Source organism: Gymnodraco acuticeps, unplaced genomic scaffold (assembly GCF_902827175.1).
Source record: "Gymnodraco acuticeps unplaced genomic scaffold, fGymAcu1.1, whole genome shotgun sequence".
Lineage (NCBI taxonomy): Eukaryota > Metazoa > Chordata > Actinopteri > Perciformes > Bathydraconidae > Gymnodraco > Gymnodraco acuticeps.
Window position 1 is genome coordinate 43,258 of NW_022991975.1, and position 13,480 is coordinate 56,737.

The following is a 13,480-nucleotide window of genomic DNA, read 5'->3' on the forward strand; positions in this document are numbered from 1 at the left end:
ACGGTGGAATAAATACTAGTCTATACTGTAATGATTATGAATGAAATGCCTCTGGGTGGGAGTCGATGAGGAAGTTGATGAGGAAACGATCCCATTGGTGGAGCGTGGGTTGTTTATATTCATTCTAGTCTTACACAAGGAAATTGATGATTCTAGCTCGCGGCTAATTCTTGACAAAGATTAATTGAGTTATTTGTGTGTGTGTGTGTGTGTGTGTGTGTGTGTGTGTGTGTGTGTGTGTGTGTGTGTGTGTGTGTGTGTGTCTCTCTCTCAATTCAGTTAATTGTGTGTGGCTCTCTCTCCGTGTGTGTGTGTGTGTGTGTGTGTGTGTGTGTGTGTGTGTGTGTGTGTGCGTTCGTGCGTGCATGTGTGTGTGTGTGTCTCTCTCTCTCCCTCCATGTGTATGTCTCTCTCTCTCTGTGTGTGTGTGTGTGTGCGTTCGTGCGTGTGTGTGAGTGTGTGTGTGTGTGTGCGTGTGTGTGTGGGTAGGTAGGTATCTGCAGGAGGCATTCTATAATGACTGGGTTTGAGTGACTGTGTGCGGTTGAGCGTTGATAAATAATGAGTGTGGATGAATATGTAATGAGCTTGGAACAATGCTCACCTGGCATTAACATGCATCACCTGGCCTTAGCACGCAGCTCCTATCTGATTGTGTCAGAGAATGATTTAGAGGGATTGGATTCGCGCCTGAAAACAGGAAAGTATCTCCACTGCTTGCCATGCTTTTTCGTTTTGTGAGATATTTATATTCTTCAAATGCGGAGGCAGACATCTTCTCATACCTTTCATGTTGTTAGAAGGTAGTTTGTTTCTCGACTGCTTTAGGAAGGTGCTTCTTCAGGTTATGTAAGGTTTTATAAAGGACTTTAAATCATGTTTAGATGCAGGTATAACAGTGCACTCTCCGGAGCAGTAGTGCAACTAATCCCCTTCATGTTTTTATAATTATAACTAACTAAACTTATTTAAACTATTTTTTAAAAAACGTTTTTTTTGTGTGTGTTTGTTTTTCATTCACCTTAACAAAATGCTTTGTGTTTAAGGTATACGATAAGGCATGTTTCTATGTTTTCTTTAATTATACTGTCAAACCAAGTCTATACAATAAATACAAATATAAATCTGGTTCTATTGATTAGATTACTTTATTGTCATTACATAATGCAAGCAGAGTGTAAGGCAAGGCAAGGCAAGTTTATTTATATAGCACTTTTCAACACAAGGCAATTCAAAGTGCTTTACAAAAAATGAAAGACATTAAGAAAATGGCATTTAAAATCAGTCATTAAAAAGAAAAGCTAATAAAATAAACATTAAAAGAAAAAAATACATGGATAAAAGTTACAGTGCAGTCTAAGATATGAATAGTTCAATTAAAAGCAGCGACAAAAAGAAAAGTCTTCAGCCTGGATTTAAAAGTAGTCAGAGTTGCAGCGGACCTGCAGGTTTCTGGGAGTTTGTTCCAGATATTTGGAGCATAATAACTGAACGCTGCTTCTCCATGTTTAGTTCTGACTCTGTGGACAGTAAGCTGACCAGTCCCTGAAGACCTGAGAGATCTGGATGGTTCATCATTTAGCAGGAGGTCAGAAATGTATTTTGGGCCTAAACCATTCAGTGCTTTATAAACCAGCAGTAGTAGCAGTGTAGCGAAATTAGGAGGGTCTAACCAGAGTGCAAACAGTCAGTTGTACACACATCTATCAGCAGTCTGTACAAAATAAATGAAAAGTTAAATAGATGTAAAATGTATAAATAAGAATAAATACACTGATCGTAAATAAATTATATTAGTGAAAAACCCTGCAGTAGCATCACCGATAACTTTTCTTGATAAATAATCTAAAAAAATCTGACCGATTTACTACTTTCATCAATCATAACTTTTTGTTGTACATTCAATTGCATTAAGGCTTCATGAGGCTTTATGATATCCTTCACAGTAGACATGTGAACATATACAATGGCTGATCACACTTTCATTGCATTTTGGATGATTTAGTCAACTTTGTAACAGCCATGGTGTTCCAGGTCAAACATGACCGCCATAAAGAAAAGGAATTAGTAACCATCCAGATCAGATAAAACACACACACACACACACACACACACACACACACACACACACACACACACACACACACACACACACACACACACACACACACACACACACACACACACACACACACACACACACACACACACACACACACACACACACACACACACACACACACACACACACACACACACACACACACACACACACACACACAGTGGCATGTACTGTATATAAACTGGAACCTGGAATTATAGCAGCAGGGGTTTTCTAGCCCCAGGTAAAGTTTAAATCTGTGGAGCGTAACTTGTGTTTACTTTATGATATTTGCTGTGTGTGTGTGTGTGTGTGTGTGTGTGTGTGTGTGTGTGTGTGTGTGTGTGTGTGTGTGTGTGTGTGTGTGGGGTACTTTCCATGCTGTTAATCATATTTTATATCCGTTTCAAGCACCCAGGCATTCAGTTATATCAAATTAATACTTTCTATCAACATAACTCGGTGCCCGCTGTGATGCAGGCTCAGTCTGGTGAGAGCAGACAGGCCGACGCTGGAGGCGCGGTGCATTCAGGGACACTTTAACTGGCCTGTCCTTTCGCTGGCAACTCTCAAAGGACGAGGCAGGCCGTTTGCCGCACTGCTCGCTCGCTCCGTTTTGGAACGAGGCTAACAGGAACGAAGAAAAACAAATCTACTTTGGTTATAAGCTGTCTTTCTATATATTTTTTTCATCCTCATTTAGTTGAAATACAACTCCTCCAAAAACTATGGTCAGCTGTGCCAGTAGTCAAAACCCCTCAATACATGTATGTTCATTTGAATAAAAACAAAAACACAATCAGCTGCAAGTGACTACTTTAGTTATCTAATTATATATTGCTTTATCGTGCATGAGCTTTGAGCTGTTGATCTGGTGAATATAATAATAATCATGCAAGGCAGGGGTGAAACATTAAGGGTAGAGCCCCCTCCCCTGCAGTGATTGACTGCACGGACCCCACCTCCTCTGCAAATCAGCTTCTTCAGCAGTTTTAAAAGCCGCAGCGCACCAGCCTGGCCCTGACAGGCTCAAAGGAAGGTGCTTAAAGCTGCTCCACCCCGCTAAGAGGGCTTTCCACCGAGCTGTTAACAGACTTCTGGATTCTGGCTGTGCTCCAGAGGAAGGCATGCACTGTGATCCCACTCCCGAGCAAGATACATGTTAAGTACCAGAATGAGCACAGGCCCTGACATCGGTGCTGAGGTGAAACATGCAGAGAGTAGTGAGGGTCCACCTCTGCATCGTGGTGGCAGAGGGACTGGTTCCACTGATTGCCTACAAGGCAACACTCGGAGCAGAGGCTGACCCTTTTAAATGCCATTTACAGACCACTGGACACCACTCTACTGCTTTCAATACAAACACCGCCTAATGGGGCTCCAGGTCCCCCTAATACTGAGGCAACACACAGTGCTTGTAAAGGGTTTTGAATCCAATAAGTTTAAAGGAGCCCTATTATGCTTTTCCCTTTCCTGTAGTGTGTTACATTTACATACAGTTTAGTGCATCTCAATGGTCTGCAAAGGCTAGAATCCCAGCCCGAAATGCCTCGATAGACTCTTTTGTTTATTACTGTTACATAATTATAGGCAGTAGAGGCACAACATACATGACATTACATGACATGTCACTTGTTAGACGCTTTTATCCAAAGCGACTTACATACTCAATACTGTGGACAATCCCCACAGGAGCAATTTGGGGTGAAGTGTCTCAGGAACACAACGACATGCAGACTGCAGTGGGGTTTGAACCTGTGCTCTCCTGATACGAACACCAACGCACTAACCCACTACGCCACAGCCTCCCAAATACAAATATGAGCCTGAAAATGAGCATAATAGCCCCCCTTTAAACACATGATGCTTTAACACTTTTTTCGTCAGGTTATTTTTCTGCTATTATGTGTGAGTTTTAAAATGTGTCTTAATTATTTATTTAGTTTAATATGTATTGGTTGTTAAAGGTGGGATAGGTAGTTTTGGAGAAACCAGCTCGAGTGCGCTAGAATTTGAAAATACACAGCCGGAACAAATCTGCCACTTCCTTACAGAGCCCCTCCTCCAACACACACGAACGCGCACATGACCAATGAGGGCACGAGATAAGTTTGTGCCCAGATGGAAAGCTGACAGGCAGGTAGGCCATCCAGTTACTTTAGCCGGGCCGGCTCAGATGATTGGTCGTGCTTTTTACAGCGCCACGGCTTCCAGAGATTACTTTTTTTATGGATTTGTTGTCAAAGCACTTCAGATATTCATTGCTATCGGGATGTTAAGAGCATTCCATGGAATATAACAAAAAGTGTATCTCGAGCCGGTTTCTCAAACTTACCTACCCCACCTTTAAGCCTCTTCAAAAGACAATATCTGTCACTGTCAGAAAATAAAGTTATATAAATAAAGTTGTATTTGCATCTATCACCTTTGAATATCCTCAGGTGTCTCGACCGGCCCACTTCGGTACCACTAGTAAATTGTCAATTGGGGGGGGATTCGTCTCCGTCCTGATGGCCAGTCCACCAATGCTAATTGACTATAATGGGATTACTATCTTCATGTCAGTGCAGGGTGCAGAGCAGGTTTCCTTATTCAAGGGTGCGATGTAGTGATTTAACCTTTGACTTGTTTTCCAAGTAGTCCTCCCTGTGGATCTGTGTTATATTCAAGGTTCTTTGTTTTGTCTTTAGTTGTTGTTGATCATTTCTCTCTCACACATAACCCCCCGCTGACTTTATGTGTCACTTGTGGACCTTCTGCTAATCTGGGATCTGTCACTGGGAGGATTGGTCAGGGATGGGCTTCGCTTGGCAATGTTTCAGGGATTTGAAACACAAAAACATCCGGTCCCAAGAGAGCCGGGCGTCTGTTCAACCAGATGCGAGCCATCAGCATCGAAACGCACACTCACATGCACACTCACAATGAGACATATTCACAATTATTGCATTTACTGTGGTTATATATCATGCTCTCGTGTGCATGAATACATAATCACACACACACACACAGCAGTGCCTCTATACAAGCCCCAGAGGAGTGAAACATATGTCTGCTCCCTCACCACTGGCGAGTGTCGGAGCAGGGGGGTAATGTTTATGAGAGCATCATTAATATGACAAAACAAGGCTGGCGGAGGGATTTAGTGCACACTGTGGAGCTGCCATCACCTGTCAGGGCTTCTTATCCCCATCTTCACTGCGGTTAGCGTCACCGTTAACATCTCACCAACACTAAAGACGGGTGATTAATCTCTGTTTAGGCTTCAAGTGTGTATTCAGTACCTGTGTCGACTCTTAAAGAAGCATTCAGATCCTCTAAAGCAGGGGTGTCAAACTCAAACACACAGTGGGCCAAAATAAAAAAATGGGTACTAGTCGAGGGCCGGACTGGTTCAATGTTTATTGCAGAGCGTATTGAAATGAACTTATTGCACATATTAAACCTGGAACTAACAAAGCTTCAATTATTGCCTATAAAAACAACATTAAATAATCAGTTGCATTCATTTCTTATGGCTCTATCTGCAGCTTTTCCAGAGTCATTTCTTATGAGTACATTTCTCCACAGGCCAACAACAGCTTCAACAAAACTATTCCCCTCAAAGAGAAAACCAAACATGCCCTGCTGTCGTGAGAGAAAGTGCAGAAGGAAACATCCATTAAACTCAGTGTGCTGCTCTGTGATGCTAGCTCAGATACTTGGCATCTCATCTTGGGTGCAAGGTCATCAATGTTTGGGCTCAGGCTCTGAGCGGAGGAGACCCTCAGGATGGAGTGAAGGTGTGCGTGCAATATACCGGCGGGCCAGATCTAATAGTAATTTAAAAATTATCCTGCGGGCCGAAATTAAATCCACCAAGGGCCTGATTTGGCCCCCGGGCCTTGAGTTTGGACACATGTGCTCTAAAGGCCCTGAAAACCTATTTTCTCAAGCAACCTTTTAAAGAATAGTTTGTACTTCTCCCTGGTTTGGCATGGGTTGTGCATACTTGGAAATAGATGATGTTGCATACTTTCATATGCACCAATCACAAATGTGCAATATAAGCAACAATACCACAATGTTAACATACAAAGTAAAAGCCCTGCATAGACAAAATGCTCATTGTTTTTGTTGTGCAATGTTAATGTGCATTTTCTGGCTTCATTTTTGATTCTAGTAAAGTTAATTATGAAATGAACATTGCATGCACCTCCTGCTGTAGATTAATGATTAAAGCTCCTGTTAGGTATAGGTGTGAAAATCAAGGTCATCAGAAGTAAAATGAGCTGAAGAAATGTTAAAATAGTTAACTTAATAATAACGTTTGAATTGATTTAATCTACTAATTGGTGGTTCAGGCAAAAAAAAGAACGTATTTTTCTTTATTTTACCAGCAACGGGTGTAACATACAAGCGGCCGAGATGGGTTTTCTCCGCAGGGTGGCTGGTGTCTCCCTTAGGGATAAGGTGAGAAGTTTGGTCATCAGGGAGGGACTCGGAGTTGAGCCGCTCCTCCTTCGCGTCGAAAGGAGCCAGTTGAGGTGGTTCGGGCACCTAGTTAGGATGCCACCTGGGCGCCTCCCTAGGGAGGTGTTCCAGGCACGTCCAGCTGGGAAGAGACCAAGGGGTAGACCTAGGACCAGGTGGAGGGATTATATCTCTTCGCTGGCCTGGGAGCGCCTTGGGATCCCCCAGTCAGAGCTGGTTGATGTCGCCAGGGAAAAGAAAGTTTGGGGCTCTCTGCTGGAACTGCTACCCCCGCGACCCGACCACGGATAAGCGGAAGAAGATGGATGGATGGATGGGTGTAACATTTCAGTTATACTTTAGGCTTTTACTACCTCTTGTCAGGTTTAGCGAGTGCCAATGTTTATTATAGCTTGATCACTAATTCAATAAGTCCAATTTATTACATTGAATGATTCAGATAGTAAAAAGGCTCATCATATGGTATGTGTGTAACAGTACAATATTAATCCGTCATATCAATGTACTGGATTCAAATGTATAATTAATAACTCTAAAATGTATATTAGTCACAGTCAAAGCAGCATTGCATCGAAGTTAACTACCGCCAACTCCTGTCCCCAATATATCCGTCTGCTAGGGCTGCTCCATTATGGCAAAAATCATAATCTCGATTATTTGGGTCAATAATTGTAATTGCGATTATTAAATGCGATTATTCATTGACTTTGAGAACATCCATTTATTGGAGAAAAAACATTTAAACAGTAAGTTTTTAACAGTTGATTACCCTGAACTTTAAGTATAATTCAACTGAAAAAAGTAATAATAATAAAAAAATAATCGTTTTATTTCGATTACGTTGTTTTCGTAATCGTTGAAAGCCATAATTGCGATTAAAATACGATTAATTGAGCAGCCCTACCGTCTGTCATGCTTTTTAACTCCAGTTGTTTATGGGTTTGGTATTTTCTGTTAAACAATTGAAGCGTGCATCTGTTTGTGTATATAGGGACGCTCAAACACAAATGGTCTTTTACGTCTGTGTACTTGTGACAGGGAGAGATAAGGCGGTGTGTTAATCCATTCTGCGTGGGATCGGCCTCCCAACTGTCTCTCTTTTGTTGGTCCCCATCTCCAGCCCACCACCTGTTGGCAAGATATTACAGCTTCTCTTAACAGGATAACTCACCGCCTGTTCCACACCAACCAGCTAATCCTATAAACCAGTGGTTCTCAAACTTTTTTCATTAATCCCCCTGATCAGCGCAAACACAATTTGTAAAGGAAAACATGCCTATAAAGAGGTACAGCACAGCGCTGCACCATCAGTGTCTGATTTATTAAAACAACAACATTGTAACTGAGAAACACTTAAATGCTACATTTCAAATGTTTACAATCCATCACTAAATTCATGGCAAGCCAATTTTAACATCATGCAATAACACTAAGACGACATTAGTTGCATTGAACTAATCTTTTTAATAAGTTGTACTTAGTGAGAAACATGGGCTCGTGCTTCACTGAGGATCTTTGTCATTCTCGATGACAGGGAGGCAACTGCAGTTATTACACTTCGCGTTTTGAAATATGTGTAACTCTGTTCATATAAAACCCACACTGCTCAAACTTCGTTACTTTTCCTAAAATTGGTATATCTATTTATTTATTTTGGGGTGTGGCGAATGAAGAGAAATATATGAGCATTTTATGAGCATGGGATTTTGACCCCTCATTCCTCATATAAACATATGCATAATGCTGCGCTATACTTTGCGGCCACACGCCGTTGCCAAGCAACGCTTGTTGTTTAGGTGTCCTTTGATAAGCAGGCAGTCATATCATTAACTAGAACTATCTCGATCTGATAGATTTGGACATAAACGGGAGTGAAGTATAACCGGACGTGAGAGAGAGATCAGATCAGCTGCTGCTGACGGAGAACACGCAGCTCTGCATTATAACAGCTCCGCCGCTGTGACGGACCGTTGAGTGGAGCAAAATTAAATACACTAAGAGTTAGACCTACTGTAACACACTTAGCTAGTTTATCTACTCTGGAACAAGCTAAACTAGTTATAAATATATTTATTCTTTACTGTCGGGTCACTTATTACAGGTTCAGCGAGCTGCACGAGACTGACGAGCTGTCAGGAGAGGGAGAGGAAAAGAGAGCACCCCGTTTATTTCCCCCATTTTATTATCCAGAGTTTCTGTAAACCTTTGAATAAAGTAATTCATCTACTATTAGTAGTTTGTTTAAATGCATTACTTATGTTTTTTTTTTTATTAACATAAAATAAATCTCACGTACCCCCTGCAGTACTCCAACGTACCCCTAGGGGTCCGCGTACGCCCATTTGAGAACCACTGCTATAAACCATATACCCATGTCCGCTCCTTTGTCTTTCAAAGCACAGCTCTGCTTTTTATATTTGCCATTTGCAGCTAAAACGGTGTTAGTACTGTACGTCCTATCGTCATCTATTAGCGGTTGCCAGTCAATGAATTTAAGGATTGATTATGCAATCTGTTGCTCTCTAGCCGCCGGAGAGTATTGATGAAGGTGTTTTAAAAGTGATTAATTGAGGAGGGGGAGGGGCTTCATCATGTATGACTTAACATGAATTACTGCTGATGGATCACTTATGGAATGATTCATTAGTGCAGTGCATATAGTAGATGAAGAGATCAACGGGATTGTTTTTGTCAAAGAAAGCCCAATACAAGAAATTCATGCTGACTGTTGGTTATTGAATCAATTAATCTCCATCAACCCTCAACAATCCAAACATTAAAGGGACATATGACGCACATACAATAAAAAAGATATATAAACATATGTATACAAATATGTTTATATACACAATCAACAGACACATGTATACATATGCACACATTAAGACCTAAATAAAAGCACCATATTCAACAAAATAACAGTCACTTCAATAACTTTGAGAAATGTGCATTAGTGCAAGACTGTCATTTACGCTCTATGCAGACGATACCCTCTTCTCCACTCATCTCCCCTTTCCCCCCTCTGTTTCCCCATCATTTGCAGGGCGGTGGTGCACATTCAGGTGAACGATGTGAATGAGTTTGCCCCGGTGTTTCGGGAGTCCGAGTACCGAGCCGCGGTGACGGAGGGAAAGATTTACGACAGCATCCTGCAGGTGGAGGCCACGGACCAGGACTGCTCCCCGCAGTACAGCCAGATCTGCAACTACCAGATCTCCAGCACCAACACACCCTTCGCTATCGACCGCAACGGTGAGTGGAGGAGAGGGGAACATATTGGATAGTTTCAGAGGTGGGAAGTTCAAATACTTCGTTATTGTACTTAAAGTGGACCTATCATGCTATATTTGAATAATATAGTGTAGGACCATATAAGGCATATTTATACTTTTTATTTTTCAAAATACCAAAACAGATCATGCATTTTAGCCCTTCCTCATTTCGCTCAATTTAACACTGTCTTTGCTGATTCTGTGAGAACAGCACCATCTACAGGCCTGGCATATGTACTACAGCGTCTCCAGCGCTTTCGAACGGCAATGTCCGTGGCTGTCTCCTCCTGATTGGTGGAGTTGGCCCAATAGCCGTAGCGCCACTTCTGTGACGTCACAGAAGTGTTCAAATCAGTCTGTATCAGATCCGTTGCAGCCCCTTTTTAAGAGATTTGGGTACGGAGGAAAATAGAGAGGGTTGTGTTTTCTGACACTTGGTGAGTTCCCTGGAACACCGGGGACACATATTCATGTATAACAGACGTACACAAGTGCATTTTGCATGATAGGTCACCTTTAAGTACATTTTTCTGGTATCAGTACTTTACTCCACTACTTATTTTTCCGACGACTTTTTACTTTGACTTCTTACATTTTCCAAACAGCTGGTTCCTTTAGTTTGAATGTGTGTTTGGTGCGTGATCATTATTATTTAGAGTCATTGCGTGCCTATTGATTTGAACACGATCCGTGTATCCATCATTTCTTGAGGCCTGTACTACGAAGCTGGTTCAACCTAACCTGGATATGTTTGAGTTAGCCGGTTGGCCTAATCCAAAACATACGCGCTCTCGCTAAACTGTACTACGACACGGGTTATCAAGTGGATCGCTCAAGCCAGCCGTGTCCTATCTAGTTGCGCGTTCACATAAAAGGGGTGGTATTTGGAGCATTCGACCAATCACAGACATGGAGAAGCGTACTGACAGCACAGCGTCATACTTCCTGAATGAAAAGTCAACTATAATATTAGACAAATATGAAGAAGTTAAACTTTAAACATCCATGACTTAAACACTTGATCCAGGATCAAAGCCACAGAGCTGCACCTGCAAGGTGAATACAGCTGGTAACAGAACAAGTGTTTGAATGCGGACATTAACAGGTTTATGATATCACTGCCCCGTCTAAGACACGATCTGACATTAATTACATTTGTCTCGAGTGTTTCGTCAACTTAATGTGTTGCTTAAAATAATACTTCTGCATACAGTATGTGACACTGTGAGTGTTGCACGGCCAGATACGGCTCAGCTGACTCAGATAAGGAGATATATGATACATTATGAAGTGATATGCCGCGGACTGTACTTAATGTTACTTTGATCCGGTTACTTATGTTGTGGCAGATATTTAAGTAAGCTTTCTTAATGCTAATGTTATAATAGTCAGATTGCTCTGAAGATGGAGGTGATATTCTATTAATGTTCACGTTCACACAGTCGGTGATTTTTGCCGGCCGTCTTTCCTGCGACGGCAGTTTTTCTGTATTTCCTTTCTCCTGTAATATGACTTGATCGCTTTAAACTCCGCACACTGAGCTCTGATTGGTCAGCAGGCGGTACTTTCACTGAGTTGATCTCTTAGCCTGCAACCTAACCTACTCCGGGGCAGCATAAGTTACCATGGAGATCTAGCCCGCTAAAAAGAGAACCAGCGTCGTAGGACCGGAAACCCAGAGTTTTTCCTGAAGTTAGCCGGCTAAGCGAAAATCCTGCTTCGTAGTACAGGCCTCAGGTCTTCTCTAAAGAAGAGGGACCAATGGAAACGTTGTCATGTTGCCGTTGTTCAGCATGGAAACATTCTTTAGCTAACAATGACATTATTGTTCTATTAATATAAAGGGAGGTCAGGTACTCTTTAAAACAGCTGCTAGTTATGGGTACATTTCAAAGCCCATACTTCTTTACTTTTACTTGAGTAAAGAAGTTTAGTCAGTACTTCTACTTGAGTAAAGGATGTGTGTACTTTCGCCATCTCTGGGTACTTATCTTGAGATGCACATGGTTTTGTCCTAGCCCGTCGATAAAGCCCCGACATATGTCAGTGCTTGCCACAAAAAATCCTTGTTATTCCATCTAAACTGTGATCAACAGTGTCTGACAGTCATTGAATTTTACTGTTTAGGTTGTGGTGAAGCGTTGTCACTTTTTTGTTGTACCCACTTTTCCCTCAGCTACCGCATTGGCAGCACTCAAAAGTTATTTTCTCCACATCTTATTCAAAGACAATGTAAAAAACATTTCTGTCATAACACACTGACACTGAAATACCATACATGCACAGAGTTTCTATAGGAGATAGACACACACACACACACACACACACACACACACACACACACACACACACACACACACACACACACACACACACACACACACACACACATACCTTCACACACTCTGGAAGCAAAACCTAATAAACTGGCAGATGTCTCTCCCCGGGATAAAATGTGTTCTTTGCTCTTTCCAAGGACAAAGTGAAGCTTCGCCCAAAGAGCCATGGGTCACCATACATCAGATAACAGAAGTCTGAGCACAAACACAGCCAGACAAAGATAAATCCTAAGAAATATCACTCTCAAATAACTTCACAAATGTACTTTCCTTTCCACTTTGAAACCTCTGTTCTTGAACCCAACAAACACAGAGTGTGTTATTGTTACTAGCACTCACAAATAAAGACATGTTGAGTTAGTGAGCGATGCGTACACAAATATCTTGAGAGATGAGTAGGTTGTGTTTTGTCCTCTACTGACCTTATGCCCCTTCCTAGCTTAATGGAAGACACGTGCTTTTAATACATTCATATTTCTCAATGGGTCTTTTATGTTTGAACACCCTTGTTGGGTCGATCACACAAAGTCAAGTGGTAGACAAAGTATTCCTTGAGTGCACTCTGCCTCGGGGCTTTTCATCAACAATCTGCATACACGTCTGCTTTTAGGAGACATACTGTAGATGCAAGGGGTCATTGCTGTCCAGGTCTATGTTGCTGCTGGTGTTACAAAAGAAAGGCTGAGTGGACGAGGAGGTATGGGCCAAACTGCACAATGATACAGAGGGGAGGCTGCAGCCAAGTGCTCTTCCTTCTCTCTCTCCACTTGAAGAGGTCTCGCTCAGCCGTTGACCGCAGAGGAAAAGGGGTTGAGAGCTCTTAAACTGAAGAGCACCTGAGGGAGGGAGGGAGGGAGGGAAGGGGTAGATGGAGGGAGGACAGGGGGAGTTGGCTGTGAGAGCGAGAGTAAGTGCTTGGAGAGGAACAACGAGAAAATGCAATATGAAGCTCTATAGGTAAATAAACAAAAAGGATAGAGCTGGCGTTATTCCATATTATACCCTCTACCAGTAATCCCTTTAAAACATCATAAGCAACAATGAATGGATCCATTTAAGAAGCATGTGTGTGTTGCTAAAGCCTCATATATATAATTCCTCTTTGCCATTGATAGCCATTGTTGTCCAAAAACTCTTATCTATAAAAGTTGAGTCGAACTGTTGCGTCACTACCATGAAAACAAACCTGTAGTTCATTTAGTTGTTTACTCAAACCCACCTACATAGGGTGCCGAGGTGTCTCACTTTCTGCGAAACTGTTGACCAATTGTATACCCTCTCTGGCGTCCCGCAAA

General features: G+C 42.0%; 1 protein-coding gene across 1 annotated transcript in view; it reads left to right on the forward strand.

Moving 5' to 3' along the window:
• Nucleotides 1-13,480, forward strand: part of LOC117536199 (calsyntenin-2-like) — a gene marked incomplete at its 5' end in the record, with an annotated part of 180,449 nt that overhangs the window by 13,789 nt on the left and 153,180 nt on the right. Inside the window, one exon of the mRNA XM_034200966.1 lies at nt 9,618-9,826. Coding sequence (XP_034056857.1) covers nt 9,618-9,826 — 209 coding nt within the window. The remainder of the gene's footprint in view (nt 1-9,617; nt 9,827-13,480) is intronic.